Raw genomic sequence first — 20,649 nt, 5'->3', positions numbered from 1 at the left:
ACCGCGTGGACCGATGACTAACTCAGTAGAATCTGAACGACTTTCAGTGCAGTCCTAAGGCGAGTTACACCCTTCTAAGTCCATCGAGGTCAACGTTTACAGAAGGGTGTGTAACTGCTTAAGGTTACACTGTTTGCATAATACAGCCAGTCCAGGTGCTGGAAACAAACGGGGGGGGGGGAGGATGGGCCCTTGCTTTTTTGTCTAGGCGCATCCGACCAGCTGCTTCTGGAAACAGAATATTAGACTGGATGGATCCAGCAAGCCAAGCTTTAAAACACTGAGCCCGCCATCCCAAATCATACAGGCTTGCATGCCTGAGCATTAACAAATCTTAGAAGACATGCAAGTTGAATCCTAGTTACTTAGACGAGGGGCCCAGTCAAATATGCCTACACTCAAGCGACTTGAAGGACTGCAATCCAGGAACAGCTTTACTGTTTGTTTCAGCTATATGTGTAAACTGGGAGAAACTGTCAACTGGTGGAGTTTTTCCTCCTATGCATCTCCCCATGTTTGGGGATCTGGTTGTTTTGCTAGCCACCTTGAACTAGAATTGCCAACTCTGGCTTGGGAAATTCCTTTAGATTTTGAGGCAGTGCTTGGGGAGGGAAAGGTGGTGAAGACATCATAGAGACCACTCTCTGAAGCTGTCATTTCTTCCAAGGGAACTGAGTTCAGTAGTCTGGAGATCAGTAGTAATTCTGGCATAACTCCACACACACACCTGGAGCGTGGCAACCGTACTGAACGTTGTGATAAAATAGGATTGTAGCATAGCGATTAAATGGCCGGGGTGCAAGTCAGCACCCTGCTGGTTCGACTCTCACTATTGCCACGAGCTCAGCAGGAGGCCTTGGGTGAGCCACTGCGCCCCAGCTCCCAGCTGTACTCCGGGTACAATAATAACACTGACTTCGTTTACCACTCTGAGTGGGGCACTAATCTGCCCCGAAGCACGCTGTTGTTATTGTTGGTGGCGATGATCACGACCCTTGAAAGTACTCGCTTTCTATTGGGATTGATTCTCACAAAGAACGCACTTCCGTGTGAAACTGCAGGCACGCACCGGCAAACCGGGCCTACCCATCTTGGCTGAGATGCGTGCCTTCCCGCTGAGGGGAGTGCTGTATCGCGTGAAGGCGTCCCATGAAACTGGGCGGCACTATCCGTTCGGGGGCCTTGAGAACGGCTGACGCGCTTGTTGATGCCGCCGCGCCGCCTTCTTTCTCCTCCTTCCTGTTTCTGCTGCTCAGCCGGAGAGATGGCGGACGACGCGGGCGCTTGAGGGGAGGAGGAGGCGGAGAGCGGCTTTGCTGACCTGACCCAGCGACCGCCGCCTGTCATGGCGGAGGACCTGGAGCTGGAAAGGTGAGGCGGGAAGCAGGAAGCAGCCGCTTGCGGACGGGGGCGGCTGAACGCGGGAGGTGACCGGGTGGAGGGCAGGAGGGAAAGTTGTGAGGGGTCTCTGGGGCCCCGAGGGCGGTTGCCTTCCCGCCCTTAGGAGCCCGCTCTCTCGGGTAGGGGAGTCTGTGAGAAAAGGAGACGCGTATCAAGCTGGATTGGAATCCAGTGGCGCCTGAGGGTGAGAGCTTTCGAGAGTCGAGCTCCTTCAGAACAAGGGGTATCACTTTTGGGTATCAGAAGAGCCTGAGTTAGGGTTGCCAGTCTCCAGGTGTTGCCTAGAGATCTCCCAGAATTACCACTGATCTCCAGGCCACAGAGATCAGCTCCCCTGGAGAAAATGGCTTCTGTGAAGAGTGGACTCCATGGCATTATACCATTCTGAAGCCTCTCCCCCTTCCCAAACCCCGCCCTCTCCAGGCTTCATTCCCCCCCCCCTCCCCAATCTCCAGGAATTTCCCAACCTGGACCTGGCAACCCTTGCCTGAGTGAAGACTGCCAACGTTCATTCCAGAACTATCTTTCATGATAATAAATGGTGCTGGGGTAAAGCTGCAAATAATGTAAATAAATATTTTCTGGGTTTTTAAAATTATTTCAGCCATGTTCTACAGAATCTCTTGCAAGGGAAGGAAAGAAATAATGATGCTTGGGGGGAATGAGCTTTGAGTTATTTTGAGTGGATACAAGTTGAGTAAGAGGGGAGAAAGATGATATTTACAGTGCAATCCTAGAAGAGTGGTATATAACCACAGATATTATTATTAAATGATAAGAGCTTCCAGGAGGTATGGAGGCTGACATGTTTTGAGGGCTGAAAAAAGGGGAATAGTAATAAGTGGGCTGAGAAACAGAAGGCTTAGGAGAGCTACAGGTGGTTGTTAAGACTGTCTCGAGGAGACGGGCAGGGGTAATAACAACAACATTCAATTTATATACCATTCTTCAGGACAACTTAACACCCACTCAGAGCGGTTTACAAAGTATGTCATTATCCCCACAACAATCACCCTGTGAGGTGGGTGGGGCTGAGAGAGCTCCGTAGAGCTGTGACTGACCCAAGGTCACCCAGCTGGCTTCAAGTGGAGGAGTGGGGAAACAAACCTGGTTCTCCAGATTAGAGTCCTACCTCTCTTAACCACTACACCAAACTAAGCTAGTAAGACTTCCTCCAGTCCCCTGAAGTAACAATCTTAGATGCTTATAAACATGAGCAACTGATGGTGGGAAGAGGCAGTGTGAGAAGAAAGCCAGAAAAGGTGAAGAATAGGATGGTGGGGTCTCAAGGCTCAAGGCAGCTAAAGTATGGGACAGAATATGCAACAGGATGAAATGCAGAAACTGAGGAAGTAAGGAGCAAAGGTCCTATAGAAAATATATCGAAGAGAGAAAATCTCAGGGGTGGACTGTTGGCAGAATGGGTCCGTTCCCCTCGTTATCTATTGAGAGGCTAGAAGGTTATTTTCAAGGGATATCAAAGAGATGAGAAAGATGCTGATGTGCACATGGATTTTCGTTAACTAGCTCTTTAGCTGGAGGTTTCTGTCTCTATCCTGTACTGCATCATGGAGACTTCTGCTTATGTAGGCAGGTACACATGCAGCCAGAATTTACAATATCCCATTTCTCCACAAAATGTTTTTGAAATGTATAACCTAAAGTGAAGGATTTTCCCGTCTGTGCTAGTAATTTCAATGTAGTGATACCACATCTGTGGAAATTGCTGCATAACTACATTGCAGACAACACACATCACTAGTGAGAAAAGAAAAACGCTAATGCGGATGGGTGCCAGGGTTGTCTCTTTAAATCATCCTTATGCTTAAGATACTTATCTTGCCTATAAGAGATTGCTAGCATTAGTTATGTAACTAGAATGAAAGAATTTTTTTTCATAAAAAGTCCTTAGTTCCGCCACATCTTGAATGGCTGTATATTCAGTAACCGGAGAAGTACGGAATCAAGGCATGGTGGAGAGCCAGCATGGTGTGGTGGTTAGAGTGTCGGACTGGGGTCTGGGAGAACCAGGTTTGTAGCCCCACTCTGCCATGGAGGCTTGCTGGGTGACCACAGCCTAACAGGGTTGTTGTGAGTCTACAGTGGAGGATAGGCGAATTATGCAAGCCAGCTTTGGTGCCCGTGCGGGAGAAAGAAAGAAAGGTATTACCAAAATGATGGGTAAATAAAAATGTTCCCTTTCGTCTCAAGTATTTACTAAAAAATTCTTTTAAAGGAATTGTATAAGAAGCTGATTAGAAGCGAATATTTCTCATGTTACTTTACAGTCCTGTGATACATCACATTGTTGAAATATTTTGAAGTGCATCATCATTTGTTGTCTGTCTTTGTCAAATAAATGTATTGCTTGAATTGGATTTCAGAATTTAAGTAAAGGTAATGATTTTAGACTGAATAGGGATTTGGGAGAATATAATCCAGGGGTGCTTGAGTATAGACATAAATTACTGAAAATCCAATAGGACTAACGTTGCTTTTTCACTCGTGCTAGAAGTCCATCCATCCTAGTGTGGTTTCCCCCCTTTTGCCATAAATAGTCTATCAAAAGAAAGTTCTTCCCCAAAAGTAACTAAGCTCTGTCTTGTGCATCTGTACAGTGGCTCATATGTTGGCTGTTAACAGTTGCAACAGTTCTTTGAGGGCACATAAACGTTCTGGAGAGGGATCAAAATCTCATTTCTTCACCCCATTGCAGACCTCCCCAGTTAATCTTCCACACTATTCCTGAGGCCCCCCAGAAAGAGCATTTGAGGGTACTTAAAGCGGGCTGCAGAAGGACTGGGGAGGCAGGAATGTCCCATTCTGTTTATGGGACTCCAGCAACCACACTTGCTTCTAATGCTTACAGTTTTATTTCAGTTCTGGAACACTAGCCTTAACGAAAATATTTTTTTCTGTTCTATTTATTTAGGAAGGCAGTGGAAGAACTTTTAAAAGAGGCCAAGCGTGGAAAAACCAGAGCAGAAACTATGGGACCTATGGGCTGGTAAGTTCTTAAACAAAAAGCGTTGGTTTTCTTGCCTTAAAATATAAATAGTTTGCACACTTTAAACAAATTAAACAAGAGTCTTTTGCTGTTATGGCTACCAGTTAAGTGTGCTTGTATAGAAGTTCAGTGGAAATAAATGGAACTTTTCATTATTGTTCCGATGAACCATTCTAAACCCATTGACTTCAGTGGACTTGGAGAGATCTAACTCTGCTTAGGATTGTATTTTAAGTCTAGAAATGGATCCAGAACCTTTGAGAACCATTGTATTATGTCTTCAGGTAAATAGAAGAAGTAGTAGAGCAAATAATTTTGTATAACTTGCACTTCTTCCGAGTCCTTAGATAAAAGATGTTTATTCTGTGTTCAGACACATGCAGAATGTCTTAATCTTGCCTGAATCTTGTTGCCATTAATGAAGTCTAAAACGAGTTGAAACACCTCTTCCTAACAGATCTCTTAAGTCTTCCAAACTGAATTTTGTTTACTACTTGAACATGTTTACCTATGAAACTACTTTTATCCTTAGTTGGATCACTTGGTTCATCTAGATGTCTGCCTAGTATATTTTTTCCAGCCCGTCCACAAAGGAATTGATAGATGCATACATAGTTTTTCGTTTTCTTTCTCCTCTCAATAACTTTGTGAGATAGTTTAGGTTGAATGTGTGCGACTGGCCAGGGTCACTCAAGTGAGCTTCCATGGCAGAGTGGGGATTTGAACCTGGGTCTCCCAGGTCCTAGTCCAACACCCTAACAATTATGGTGAATAAATTCAATATAATAATAACTGTGCTTATATACCATTCTTCTAGATAGATTAGTGCTCCACTCAGAGCTGTGAACAAAGTCTATGTTGTTGTTATCCCCACAGTGGAGCTGGGGGCTGAGAGGAGCGGCTTACTCCAGGCTACCTGCTAAGCATATGCCAGTTGTGGGGTTCGAACCAGCAGAGTGTTGATTTGTATTCCAACCACTTAACCACTATGCTGCTGTACTGAACATTATAATGCAATAACTTTGGCTTGCAAACATTTTTTAAATCAGTCTTGAGCTGCAATCTTATTTGTTTTTTTAGAAGTGATCCTGTTTGAACTCAGTGGGACTGTGGATTGTGCTGTTCATCTGTATACTTGCTAAAGGATCAAACATCAGTTGTTGAGCTCTGCATGTTCTAGTGTGATCACAGGCCTTAGTCTTCACAAAAATCACTAACAGCTATTTTCTTTTAGTATAGAAATGGGTATTTGATCTTTGAAGCCAATGATAAAATACCTACTTCTTGACTATCATTCCAAAGTTGTAGGTGTCTTGGAGAGCAAACCTATGGAGGTCTACTCAGTGGAGCTTACTCCTAGGAAAGTGTTCTTAGGATTGCACAGTTAGTCCATTGAAGCAAAAATAAACAGGCATCTTGTGGCACCATAATGGCAAAAGTTTATTCCAGCATAAGATTTCATGAACTTCAGCCCTCTTCTGCAACGTGTGGGCTGTCACAGTCATTTCATGTAGGAAGTATGAAAAAACAGGGAGAAATGTGGTTATGTAAAATTCAAATCTAATCAATAAAAACATAGTGACTAGTTATGCTCAGCTAATTAACACCTGTAAAAAAATGTGTCTGAAGAAGTAGGCTCCTATGGAAGCTTATGCTGGAGTAAAATTTATTAGTCTTGAACACAGTATTAGTCTCCTGTTCATTTTTGTACATCTTGATTTTTTCTTTACTCCAAGTTTACACTAGGTGGCATACAAGGAAAGCCAAAAGCAGGCAAAGTTAAGCATCTTAAACCGATTCCTGGGGTTCACTGTGTTTGACTTTCTGAGTTGTAGGTAGTTACATGGTTGCTTTCTAATGTCTGTACAGGATGAAGTGCCCGCTAGCCAGCACAAACAAAAGATTTCTTATCAATACTATTAAGAACACATTACAGTCTGAAAAAGAGCCAGACCAGGGACAGGAACATAAGGAAGATGACAAGGAGTCTGAGCCAAGCCTGAACAGAGAAGAAACAAAACCAAAGAGACACAGAACGCACCCTTACAAACCTAGCTTCCGGGCTAGGAGAAGGGTTAGCTATTCACCTCCTAGGCGTCGGAACGGGAATCGGCACGCACAGGAGAAGTATGAAAAGAAATCAAGCAAATGAAGATGAATGTGTTCCATTCTAAGGCAGGAATGTCATGGTGGGGATGTTCATCTGAAGCTATCATGTAAAAAAAAAGACCTTGTGTATTTCTTTTTGGTTTTTCTGCCTCCTGGACTAAACCTTCTTCTTGTGGCTGTAATGTGTTTGTGCTTAGCACATGTTTGACAATGCTGTCCTAAACAAAGTGGCACCTTTCTAAATCCTTTGAAATTAAGGGGCTTAGGAGGGTCTGACTCTGCTTAGCACTGTTAGAAACATTGTCTTTTGATTAACAAATAAATTTGCATTGCATTCATGCTAAGTTGTTTTGCTTTGCAGTGTCTTTTAAAAAGCTTCTTGAACCATCCTTTTTTTTTTAAAGGTTTCTGTTCCACAGTTAAGGAAAGCTTCATCTTCATATAACTGAGTGGGAGAGAGTTTATTACCTAAAAATGGATGGCATTAGTGCTAGAGGTTTACAAATTAATTTATCTCACTATAGATTTAATTTATACTGCATTTGTTTATAACTCAAGGCATTTGTCCTGTTCAAGTGCATTAGCTTATATCCTGATAATATTTCCACTGATGGAAGGATTTCTGTCAGCGGAAGGCAGCATTATTACCTCCCACTACATCCCAGAATGATCAAGTGGACACCCTAAGGGGAGAGAGGAGGGAATCAGAGGTCTAGAACAGGAATCAACAAAAATCAGCCCCTTTCTTACATCAGCAGAAATTCGCTGTGGGATCTAACCTATTCTTTTGTGAGCACAGAATATTCCCCAACATTGAAATGAATGAAGGCAACTCCTATTTGACCCAGAGTTCTGTACATTCATTGAAGTAAAGCTTTGGATCCCAGTCACTGATTAGATCCAATGTGTGAATTTGGCTTTCACTATTGTGCATCTGACTGGTTAATTGACAATAAGTGGACCATCTAGTAAGTACAACTGTGTATTGCTTTTTCTCTGTTAAGAAGCTATATAGTGAAGAATCAGATGATTCTGAAAATTAAGCTTAAGGGTGTAATTGTGAAATAATACCGGAAGTTGCTACTTGAGTTCAGATTGCTGTTATGATATAGTTGTATTATAGAGTTCTCAATGTTTTCTTCTCTTCTGATAATTGACATTTGTCATTACTTTGCTCTGTAGAACCAGCCATTGACATTTACAGGCTGTAGACATGATTATTTGGTGAGTGTGTAGTTGTTTTCAGTGAGTTAACATTAAACTGGAACTGTGCTAATGAAAATGTGTCTAGTTTTTTCTCCCTAAATTAGACAAAATTTAAGTCTTTGGGACGTGCTATACAGTGTGTAAGCAACAAAAAGTAAACATGCTTTCAGTTTATCAAATGTCCAATGCATGCACAGCAGATAGCTGTTATACAACTCATAAATGTAACAGAGCGCCAAATGGACCTCCAGTGAAGTCATGGTTTAAAAACATAAACATGAGAGATGTCTAGCACTGATTCCTTTTAATTACTACAAATACACAATGTTGTATTATGAATTACTGTTTATGTGGTATAGGAGTACAAATATTAATTACTATGTGGTGAATTTTACATTCTCTGGATTGAATATGAAAACACTGTGATCATGGCTGCTTTGTGACAGAGCTTTTCTCCTCCATATTAAGATAAATCAGTGCTATCCTAAGCAGGTCTGCTCAGAATCCTGTCCAGGTTCATTCAATGGGGCTTACTCCCAGGAAAATGTTATTACGGTTGCACTAAGTATCTCTCATTTGCTGGTTAAACAATAAATTGCTCAAAGGCACTGCAGGAGCCAGCATGTTGAGTGCTGGAGCAGAATCTTGGAGATCGGAGCTCAGATTCCCTTTCTGCCCTGGCAGCTTTCTGTGTGGCTTTGCCCAGTCACACCCGCTCAGCCCAACTACTCACAGCATTTTTGGGAAGATAACGTGGAAGAGAGGAGAATGATGTAAGCTGCTTTAGGTACCTACTGGAGAGAAAAATAAGGTATAGATGAAGCAAAATAAAACAGTGAATTGAACTCTTGTCCCTTTCTCGTGCCTCAACATTTCATTTACTTCTTCTATATGAGTAGATGCCCATCATTATAACTTTTTTCCTTTTGCTTCTCTGATTTCTTCATGCATTAGGATTTTGGGGTGGGGTTGGGCCCAAAGTATGGACCTACCACTATAGACACCTGTCATACTATTTCTCTGAATATAGCTCAAGCTTTGACATAGATTCTGTGGGTGGCAAAAACTTTATATATTTAAGATACAGCAAACCCAGACAAATATCCCATAGTTTTAAGCATCTTTGTAAGCATCTATGTTAAATATGAGACTAAAATACTTGGAGTTATGCTGACCGTATAGATAACCCCCATAATTTTGAACCACAGCATCTTCCTCTGCTCTGGAGTTCAGACGTGTTTGGCATCCATGCAGCTGAGTCATCCCAATGATAAAGTTTCTCCTTTATCCAAGGAAGATGCTGACTGAGATAAGAAATCACATCTTACGAGGAAAGGATCTCTGTTACACTTTACCAATAAACTTCCCACTATGTAGCTTAAGTGTTGAGATGGGCAATGAATGATACATCAACCAATTTTTAAAAAATATTTATATTCTACTTTTCCATATAAAATGCCTGAGGAGGTTTACAATAATTAATTAAAGCTCATATTCAGCAGCTGCTGAAATATTGGCAAACAGCAGTGAAAACAAACTGCTAAAAAGCTGCAGAAACTCTGAAAACTGAACAGCAAATAAAAGCAGACAACTCAAGAATGGGATTTGTAAAACCAATAGCAACATCAAAAATTCACAGCAAATTAAAGGGAAAAAAATTAGCTGATACTGTCTTCTGGTAGAGGAGTTCAAATTATGTTCAAAGGGAATGCAGGAAGCAGGCGAGAATAATTTCAGTATCCATGAGGGAAGGATGGCAGACCTTTTTATGAGGGGAGGATGGCAGACCTTTTGCTCCAAGGCAAGCTTTAGAATTTCTATGATACGGGCATATTTTCAATTGTTTATTAGAACTGTGATTTGGCTTGAATCTGCTGGCTTTGCACCCCTGCCTCAAAATGCTCCCTCGTGCCTAGAACAGAGCTCGATAAATTCCAGGCACCAGGTTACCTTGGCACTCAGAAATATCTTTGTGGTGCCTAGTATTTTTACCAACAATTATCTCGTAGTGTTCCTTGGCAATCCTAAGTGGAGGTACAAAGCTTATTTATCATTTCACATCAGATTACATTTTGTTTCATGACATAAAAATGAATGTACGTGATGTTCTTGTTTTATATGTTTATATTTTAACTACAGTTCAATGGTGGCTTGACAGATTCATTTCTTAACTAGTTTTCTATACTGGCTCCAACATTCAATTAAATGGATGTTTTTAAAGCAATAATGAAATTATGAGAAACCAGAGAGAAGGTAAGTTAGAATAAGAGGACAGGTTTTTGTTGTGATGAAAACCAACCTTGCCCTCATTTATATGCTGAAGCGCTGAAGGCTGAAAAAAGGCTCTGAGGCCTAAAATTTTGGGCTGGCTCCTAGAGCCTAAGGGCATTTGTCAAGGACTATCCTAGAAGTTTAAACACTTTCTCCCCAAACCACAGTCTCCCATTCACATGTAATGATAGGTCCTCAGCTCTGTCAATTGAGCTGCTGGTGGTAGAAATTGCTGTCAAATTGTAGCTGACTTATGGTGACCCCTGCTGGGGTTTTCAAGGCAAAAGATTAACAGAAGTGGTTTGCCTCTGCATAGCAACCCTGGTCTTTAGAAATCTCCCATCCAATTACTAACCAAGGCTGACCCTGTTTAGCTTCCCAGATCTGATAAAAGAGCTTGCCTATGCTATCCAGGTTAGGGTTATAGATAGCATTTCCAAAAAATCCCAATAGATTTCAACCTTCTACCTTGCAATCTAAATTTGGTATCCAGGGCCCCTCAAATTCATTTCCTGGGAGCACTGGTACTTAAACATACTATGGCCATTGACTCCTCCCCAGCACTCTCTAACAGACTGTCTGGAAGGATGTGATACACTTAGCATCTGTGCTAGGCTGACAATTTACCCTGAGACAATGGGCCTATCAGAATCCCAGTTACCTGAATGTATGGTATCTGGATCTTTCTCTATATTAACTCAAATCTGCATGATGAGGTAACAGTCCCACTGGGTTGCTTGTATGGGATTATTTCCTACTCCCTTTCTTCTATACTCTTCTATACTCATGGTTCTGAAGTTGTTGACATGGCAATGGGCTTTTTCTAAAGTATCTCCTGATGAAGGGGTGAGTCCTTCTTTTGCATACGCTTTGGTTCAAGCACCCTGGCTTCCAGGAAATACACTTTTTCTTGGTAGTCTTTTACATCCTCTGTCAAATAAGCATATATATGAAGAAGAAGGTTTAATTGTATATGGCCAAAGGCCGTCACAATACAAAGTTAAAAACAGTAAAAATAGAAATCTATCTTACGAGCATAAAATACAGTTATTAAAATAATAAAAGTAAAATACAATTAAAATGGGACCTTAATAAATACCAGATAGTTATGAGAAAAGTTAGGTTTCTGAGGAAACAATCTTGGCCCTAATCTTTTTTGCAGCTAAGGCAAACTGGGATACTCTGCTAGTGACAAAAGAATCAGTATCAGATAACAAAAAAACTAATTTGTCAATATCAGAGGTGAAGTTACGCCCCACTAACAAGTTAGCAAGAAATTTAGCTCTAACCTCTGCATACATGGGACAAAATAAGGTGTAATGTAGAAGATCCTCAGGAACTGAGGCACCACATATGCAGAGACGGAGAGCCATTGGGGTCTGATGATATCTTACTGTAAGTAAAGCTGTCAGCATTGTTTGAAAGCGCAGGGAGGTAAATGATTTTCTGAGATTTTGGGATGTGATATTCACTAAATAAGGAGATCTAACATGATCTCTTTTGATCAGTTTAAACCAAGGGGAAGATCTGGACTGGGAAATTGTCAGACTGTCCAAAAGAGCATCACATCTGTAGATCTAATTTCGTAAGTTGGAGCCATTATTTAAGACCCCCAACAAATCATCTGGAATGGTATAATGAACATGAATGTTATTGTAGCAAGCTGCCCAGGGTGAGTCACTGTGTGTCATCAGCTGAAAGCATTGCTTGCTGAAAGTGTTGGTAATAACAGTATTGCCCTTGCTCCAGAATTTAAGTATGGCCAAATGAACCCTAGCTCTAACTGAAGGCAGACCAAGTTCTGCCCTCATTTGGGCTGCAGGGGTCCTCCTGGGTAGTGCAAGCAATCGTCTAATGAAAAGATTTTGAATCGATTCCAGACGGGTTATGATATGTTCTTTCCAACCCCAGACCTCTATACCATAAAGGAGGTGGGGGATTGCCTTACATAAATACAGTTTTATTGCAGGGTCTACAAGAGATCCACCCTTGGTATAATAAAATCTCAGAATTGCCCCTATTATTTTTAAAGTGGAGGATTTAACAATATCCAGATGTATATTCCAACTTAGGGTCTCGCTAAAGGTCACTCCCAAATACTTATCGGAGCTACACTGTTCAATGGGGATTCCATGAATACTCCAGGTGGTCCTTCTGGGCCGCCTTCTAAACACCATGACCTTGGTCTTGTCATAATTTATTTTGAGGGCCTCCTCTTTGCAGTATTCACCTAGTTGGTGCAGTAACCTTTTTAGTCCAGTTTGGGTAAGGGAGAGCAGGACCATGTCATCAGCATATAAAAGAATCAGAATTTTCTGACGACCAAACGAGGGGGCAACAAACTCGGGACCTGATAACCTGTGCACTGTGATATACTTAGCATCTGTGCTAGGCTGACAATTTACCCTGAGACAATGGGCCTATCAGAATCCCAGTTGTATGATGTCTGGATCTTTCTCTATATTAACTCAAATCTGCATGATGAGGTAACAGTCCCACTGGGTTGCTTGTATGGGATTATTTCCTACTCCCTCTCTGCTATACTCTTCTATACTCATGGTTCTGAAATTGTTGACATGGCAATGGGCTTTTTCTAAAGTATCTCTTGATGAAGGGGTGAATCCTTCTTTTGCATACTCTTTGGTTCAAGCACCCTGGCTTCCAAGAAATACACTTTTTCTTGGTAGTCTTTTACATCCTCTGTCAAATAAGCATATATACGAAGGCCATACATTATGTGGGAGGTTCATGATCAGACCTCTCAACATTTTCTGGATGATTAAAAAGCAGCGAGAGGAGTGACTTGCTCAAGATTAGCCAATGAGCTTCATGCAGGCCTCCTCTATTTCTCCACCTGAGGCAGGGAATTACCCATCCACCCCCAGTTCCAATGTCCTGCCCCTGATGAATTGAGGGCAGGAAAAATGACCACCAAACAGTGATGCTCCAGGAATGCCCTCCTGTTTCTATGTTAAAGCCCAGAGAGACTAGGGAAAGCAGTCTAGACCATCACCTGGCCTTAGTGAGAATTGCCTTTAGGGAAAGCCAAGGCTCCCAACTCCCTTGTATGGGCTTGCCATTGAGCCCTGCATTGTGCCCAGTCTCCTGCTACCCAGTACCTGGTCACTGCAAGTACCGTGCTTGTGCACCCCTGGGGGATCAGCCAGTGGCCAACAGACCACTCCCTTCCCATGGCACCTATTTTAGATGGCATGGTTGAGCAGTGGGAATATGTGGTACAGAGAACAGCTACCAGTATTTGAGAATTTTAAAAAAGCATTTATTAAGGAAAAGGGGGAAAAAGTTCATACTCACCCTTTAAGCACAGCACCAAAGCAAGAAAGATAAATGAGTAAAAACCACAATTCCTTTATCCATCCCTTTGTACACACCTAAGGGTCTCTCTAGACATGCAGGTTTTTAAAGAGTTGAGACTGGGTTCCCCAATCCCAACTCAAGTTTCTGCAGCCATACAGCAGTTAAAAAGTAAATGGATGTTTAAAAATAAAGGAGAGCCCAAACAGCTTCAGAATGCCATTGTAGGGGGAGGAGGGGTTTCTCCCTCCTCCCTCAAGCCATTTCCCCATGTCAAAATAGCATGACGGGAGTTTTTCCTCCCTGTTTTTACTGCTCCACGTACACAGAATATTCTGCTTGGACCAGAAAAAAACAGGGAAAAAACCTCCTTCTCCTGCTATTTTGACATGGGGAAACAGCTTGAGGGAGAAATTCTGAGGCTGTTTGGGCTCTCCTTTATTTTTGAACAGCTATTCCCCAAAGCTGCTGTGCAGCTGCAGGGAACTTGAGTTGGGTTTGCTATAGGGTTGCCAGCTCCACGTTGGGAAATTCCTGGAGATCTGAGGGGTGAAACCTGGAGAAAGTGGGGTTTGGGGGGGGGAGAAGGGCCTTGGCATGGCATAATTTCATAGAGTACACCCCCCAAAGTAGCCGTTTTCTCCAGGTAAACTGATCTCTGTGGCCTGGAGACCAGTTGTAATTCCGGGAGATCTCCAGCTACTATCTGGAGGCTGGCAACCCTAGTCTGCGACGTCCTCATACCTTTCATGGTTCAGGCTTCTAGCCTTCACATGGTCAATGGCCACCATCTGCAGGGACCAGCTCTCAGTTGCTTCAGCTTCCAGCTCAAATCAGCCAAAGAGAGGAGCCAATCTCCTCTCTGTGTCAGGATATTTTATTCTTTCCCTTTAACCACCCCCTGGAAAGGTCAAAGGGCCAAGTCAGAGATGCTTTCCCTGGACGTTCCAGCAAGAATTTTTTCTGGTGTTTTAGTTCTCCAAGTCCTTGTCGTCGTTGTCCCCCCACCCCACCCGCACACACCTGGAAGGGTAAGCTTTTAGCAGGAAGTCTTTTGGCCATATCTTCATGACTAAAGCCCAGGGCTGGGTGTGTCTTGGAAAGCACCTGGCTTTCCTGTCCCCCTCCTACCTGTTCTATCCTAAAAGACATTTTTAAAACTGGGGATGAAAGTTCTGATACAGTCCACATCTACAAATAAAAGCTTCTCCACAAAGCCAATCACAAAAATATTGGGAAATTCCAAGCCAAGTATCCTCCAGTGATGGAGACAGCTCTTTCAGAATAGGTGTTCCTTGAAGTTACAAAGGTGAATGCTTCCTAGCCTCATCTATAACACCTCCTTATAGAGTGACATAGAGGAAAGCCAGGATTAGTTCTTTGCTTTGTGTAAGAGACTTTGGGGGGAAGAAGGAAATGAACGCCAGGAAATGCTAGCAATATGGTTGCCAACTCTAAGTTGGGTAATTTTTGGAGATTTGGAGGCAGAGCCTGGGGAGGGCAGAGCTTGGGGAGGGAAGGGAGCTCAGCAGAGATGTGATGCCATAGAATCTACCTGCCAGCACTGCCATTTTCTCCAGGGTCACTGATCTCAGTGGTCTGGTGATCAGTTGTAATTCTGGGAGAACTCCAGGCCCCATGTGTTGGCAACCCTCAGGGTCCATGATGCCTGTTGGGATGGTGTTGGTGGTTACTGCAAGGGTTAGTTTCTTGGGCAGCCCTTTGCAGGATAACTTCATTAATGCAAAATGAATACAAGAGGATAATGGTGTTTGGTGTTATTTGTTTTATTGACAATATGCAAATTGAGTATATATGCATATACAAGTTGACAGTGCTAATCTGAAAAACTGAAGCAGTTTCCCAAAAAGTAAACAGCATTTCTTTATAATCACTTCAGTCTCCTTCGTGCACTCAGCTTTAAAACCTCATAGTTTTGTCTCTCTAAATGGCTTAATTCCAACCATGTTCTTTCCAAGCTGGTATGTGTGTGCAGCATGAAGCAGCTGATAGTTACCAGCCATCACATGCCCTCAACAACCATTTAAGCAATTATCTTCTAGCCATTTATGTCCACTGAGGAACATTTTTAGCTATGGGAAAATCGTTTCAGTCAGAAGTGTGTTTTTGTGTATCATGTTCAAAGTGAGCAAGGCTCTGCTGCAGTGCAGAAACCAGAAGCTACTTTAGCCTGCAGCATTTACTCAGTCCCTAAAAGTGATTCACGTGATATGTGAATCGGTGTCTTGTACCTTTGAGGTTTGTTGATGAGATTATTTGTTCATTAAATCTGGAATATATATTATTCATAAACCGCAGTCCATTTACTCTGGAATCAGTTCAGTGAGATTCCAATCCAGTAACAGAAATTGGTTTCAGTTGTAAAATTAAATTATTATGTATTATGTAACTTTTATGTGTTTTGAGGAATGGGGTAAGTAGCATTACAGTTCACAAAGGTAAATATACAGAACTAAAGCTCTATTGTGTGAAGAGACATGGCTGCATTGAAAACAGAAGAGGCCATTAAAGGTAAAGTATCGTCATCAAGTTGCTATTCGTATGTTTTCTTCAATAAATATATTTCATCTTCTCTGGGGGCTTCTATTCAGGGAGCGGGCAGGAAGTGAGTGGGCAAAGGAAACAGAGAGTTGAGAAAATTGTGTCTCGAAGTAAATAGAATATCGTTCCATTTGTATGTGTCTGTTTAGTTGTCAAATAGAATCTTCAGGCAGGTGGTTGAATTCACAGACTTTTTAGAAGAGGATATGTTGGTTCTAAGAATACACTAGTTAAGGAAGGGGGGCTGTCGGTGAAAACCTGACAACATCAGCTGCTAGCAGAAAGGCAAACTAATCACAGTGACTTTTTTGCCGGGGAAGTGCAGCTGTCAAAGCAATAAGTTAAATGAGTCTCGGAGTGAAATGGTCTTCGCAGTGGAACTCTAAATAGAAGATACTGAACTATAGAGCCATCCTCATCCTTGGTAATGCACCGTTTGGGGGCTGACTGGGTGGTCTTAAGTCCATTGCCACAGTAGCTATGAGGGTTGATACCAATCAAGGCCTCTGCAGCTGAGACCCCCAGTGACCTACGCTGGGCTGCCTTTTTTTTTCCTGGCAGGCCCCCCGATTCGCTCATTTGTGTGTGGGATGCTTTTTCTGCCACTTTATTTATGGGATTACATAAATGAGCCATTAAAAATGTAAATCTTCAGATCAGTTGAATAAAAAAGATTTAGACAATCAAGAGAAGGGCGGTACAGTACAAGAAACTGCCCCCTGAACCAGTCGTGCCGCACAGCGATGGGTACAATGGGAGGTTAAGGGAAAGAGTAAGAGAAGAAGTCGGGGGAAAACAAACCATCTTGCCATTGTATCTCTCGCTGGCACCAGGGGAAGGTTAGGGTTTGGTGGGTTTTTGCTTTCTTTTAAAAACTTGTTTGAACAATAATGATGAGCTATTATAAGCGACAAAAGGAAGCCCGCCCCGTCCTCTTCCCAGTGCAGGTGTCAATACAATCAAGCTTCAACACAGAACAGAGTTGGAAAAAAATGAAGATTATTCCATTTCCCCACAAAGCATTTAACTCTTTAATATTTATTGCAAGTAACATCATCCCCTTCATAGGCACAAGATAAACACAGCTATTTCGAGGCAGCTATTCTCCCCACCGCTGCCCCCCTTGATCGCTGTAAAGTGCATTGGTTGAGCTTTCCCTAACTTCACCCCATCTCCTGAATCCATTATTTGAACTGATTTCAGTAATATAAGAATTTTAAAAAAATATTTAAGATCAAAGTGTTATATAGCCACAAAGTACTTTATGGTCTTTGCTGCCTCTGCACAATTCATGTAGATTTCTACGCCTTGTACATTATGTGCTATGCTTTATCCAAGCATCAGTAATGTTTAAATTAACTATATGAAAATGGGGATTATCCTTGTCCTTGCAACTAGTTCCATAGATATCTACTATATCCATGATATAGATGCATGCCAAAGGAAACAGATATTTGCAACATTCGATATGCAGTAGTTACAGCCCACACTATCCTTCAAGCCCAAAGCGAGCATATCTCTGTGTTCTCAAAGAGAATAATTCTTGATTTATTTAATTTGCTTATCCCGTTGCACAAAAAAGACCCTCAAGACATTTCATGCACAAATTGCCATTTTACACCTCAAAACAGCAGCATTTGCAATGATGAATGCCAGTATGGAGCAGCTAGCAAGCAGCCAATAGCATGAGCAAAAAAAAGCATATTATTTACACTGCAGTCTTAAACAGAGTTATACCCTTCTAGGTCCATTGAAATCAATGGGCTTAGAAGGGTGTAACTCTGATCAACATTGCACTATTAGCCTGATAAATACGAATGGTTTACTATATAATGGTTTGAATCCAAGGGTATGTGCATCCCATCATAACTCTTGTCTTTTGGGGGGTGGGCAGAATAGGGACATTGCTCCTTTTTTCTCTTGAACACATTTCCCTTGATTCATGCAGCCTTGAGGAAGGGAGAGTCCCACACTCCTCTACTAGCTTTTGAATATTTCTCAGCGTCCCTTATTTCATTATCCCATTAAAACATACTAGGGTGAATTTCCCCTTTAACTTATGGGGGACGTTCTCAGTAGGTTGGGGCCCTGCCCGAGAACAAACAGTACCGCTCCATAGACTGCAGGGATCTGGCCTGGCTGGCAGTGATGGCAACAGGTGGAGACTCACTCACTGCCTCTTTCTGTGTTGCTGTTGCCCGGGGCTGAAAGAAGCATCCCTTGCAGCAGAGTTTGGGCCCAGAGGAGGCCATGAACAAGCCTGAGTAAGTCATGCCTGTTGCTCCTGGCTCTTCTTGCTCCCAGGCCACTTTATTAGTCTAATCAGTCGTGGGGACCGTCTCTTCCCCACCTATGAGACACAAACAATGGTTGGGCTGAAGCACCTAGGGGGTGGAGCATCTCTCTGGGGATCTGATGTGGGATAGCAGTTCTGTTGCTCTGCCTCTGTGCCTTCACTTGTGTTCTACATTATAAATAAGAATATACGATAAGGCTGCTATAAGTCGCCAGTGCTCTCTCTCCTCCCGGGGGAACAAACCCAATAAGCTCCTAGAACTCACCCCAGAGAAGCAGGGTGCATGTAACAATATATTTCTCGTAAGACTCGGAATCATGCAATCCCTTTGGCACAGCCCTTCAGCAGCTATATGCAAAATGCCAATGGCAACCATAACATCGTAGGCCAATACCGTAAATACAGTGGCTGCAAATTTGGAGAGAGATGAAACTTTCCTCTAGTTTAAAGACTAGTACTCTACTTCTTCAGGTAGAGCAACCAACCAACCAACTAGGCAAGATTTTGGACTTCTGGACCAGTTATCATAATGTTGTATATGGAAATGCCACAATTTGAAGTAGATGGATGAAATTTTTTTTAATGGAAAAGTCCACAACATCATTATTACTTTAGTTCACATACTTGAAAAGTATAGCTCACGCATGCACGATAAGGATACGAGTTTGATGCATTCAGTTCCCTGGAACAAGAAAGACTATGGGGGTGGGGGGAATGTGTGTGGTTCTTCCATTATTGTGGCAGTGGGTGGGTAACAGATTCGTGATTATCTTGGTAACTGCAGTCATGGCGGCTTCATGCACTGCTTCCCATGCGCAGCTGCTTTCCCCTACACGAGAATGCAATAAGAGGCTCTTCTCACTGCATCTGTCAATACCTGTCTCAGGAGGAGCGCAATTTTTGAACATGGAAATTCAAAAATTTAGTGTGTTCTGTGGTAAATTTAATTTGCATGATCTACTTTATAAAAATGTTAAAATCCTGGAGTGCACACACATTATACTAAGGCATAGCTAATGTATATGAAATTATCCCGAATATACATTCCTTCATAGGAGCCTAAGAAATGCCTTGCTGGATCAGCATTCTTTACAAGTATCTCTATACTCAGCAAATATTCAATCGTCTACTAAAAACTAGCCAGTGTTCCACAGATGACCTGTAGTGTACCTTCTTTCCATCTTTGATCTACAAGAACCTGCCTGTCCTGTAATAGCTAGTTAGCAAATCTCCACTTATGGTCTGAACCACATGAATTATACAGAAGGATTAAGCCCTTGCATTAAATTCCAGCACTTGTGACCTATACAATTCTAGGCATGCAAGGCCTGATCAGTAAACTCACAAACGGACATGGCACCTATATAGTATGTATATCATATTTAGTTTGCATGGGGGGAAATGACTACAACGTATCCTCTGGTTCCATACAAGAAATAACATTCTCAAGAAAAAAAATATGGGTAGAGTAGGTTAACAAATTGCATTTTGCCTAGTTCAGTAACCACTGGTTTGCCCATACGTTTAGCTATTTAAGTCATAAATCCAAATCTGGGAATCATCAAGGGAAAATTAATCAAAGATGCTTATGTTAATACTAGTTTAATAAAAATAATTTATGCATATTTATAGACTTGGAAGCACAATAATGCAATGGTTAGAGAGTGAGATTAACATCTGGTACGAAAACCTGCTGGCTGACTTTCAACACAATCCTGAGGAGGGTGAAGTGAAAGCATCCTTGAAACTCACCAGGAGTTACATTGCCATATCCCAGACTTATGCTGTTAACCCCCCCACCCTGCGACGGTACAGCAGCCTGGTGCTAGTCCACCTGGATCCTCCACCAGTGCCTGGCCACAGTGACTAGGCACAGGCATAAATAGGGCATAAGCGGGGGGGGGGGCAGGGGCTGGCTGTGAGTTAGTCCACTCTGTAAGCCGTTTTGAGAATGCCTCCTACAGCAGTGGGAAGTTACACCACGAAAAATAACAGCAGAGCCCCTTGTAGGGGGAAACTCACCACCCCCTATGCCCAGTCCTGTCCAAGCAGCTTGATGGAAAACAGGATGCTGGCTTCCATGTCAACCAATCTGTTTGTGCCCTCCCCAGTGGCCAATCAGTCCCCTGCCCATCCTACATAACCTCTGGCCAGGGCACCCATGCCCAAGAGCCTTCTGCCATGAAGACTTAGAACATGAGGTGGGAGACAGTGCATATGGTGGCAGGATAAGAGTGCACTGGGGGGATTTTCTGAAAAATGGGGTGTGCCTTGCACTCACACATAAGAGGAGAGCTAAGTCCAGAATGTCTGACGGACAACCATTCCCCAAGTTGCCTTACAGCTTGCCAGACTCACGAGTCCTGGTTCAGGGAGGGGCAAGGGTGCACCAACAGGTAAGGAGGAGCTGAGGAACCAGTTTGCTCTTTCACACCAGCCTACCCTCTCCCCTCACCAGCGCCCCCCCCAACGGTGACCTCTG

The 20,649-nt window shown here is 42.6% G+C and overlaps 1 protein-coding gene across 1 annotated transcript; it reads left to right on the top strand.

Moving 5' to 3' along the window:
• Positions 1 to 1,176: 1,176 nt before the first annotated feature.
• Positions 1,177 to 7,799, top strand: POLR1D (RNA polymerase I and III subunit D). The gene is made up of 3 exons (XM_054975146.1): positions 1,177 to 1,371; positions 4,334 to 4,408; positions 6,278 to 7,799. The coding sequence occupies exons 1-3, from the start codon at positions 1,346 to 1,348 to the stop codon at positions 6,558 to 6,560; spliced, it is 384 nt and encodes a 127-aa protein (XP_054831121.1). The 5' UTR covers positions 1,177 to 1,345; the 3' UTR covers positions 6,561 to 7,799.
• Positions 7,800 to 20,649: the final 12,850 nt, after the last annotated feature.

Source organism: Eublepharis macularius, chromosome 3, assembly GCF_028583425.1.
Source record: "Eublepharis macularius isolate TG4126 chromosome 3, MPM_Emac_v1.0, whole genome shotgun sequence".
Classification (NCBI taxonomy): domain Eukaryota; kingdom Metazoa; phylum Chordata; class Lepidosauria; order Squamata; family Eublepharidae; genus Eublepharis; species Eublepharis macularius.
The sequence above is the reverse complement of the archived record's forward strand: the minus strand, read 5'-3'. Positions and strand labels throughout refer to the sequence as shown.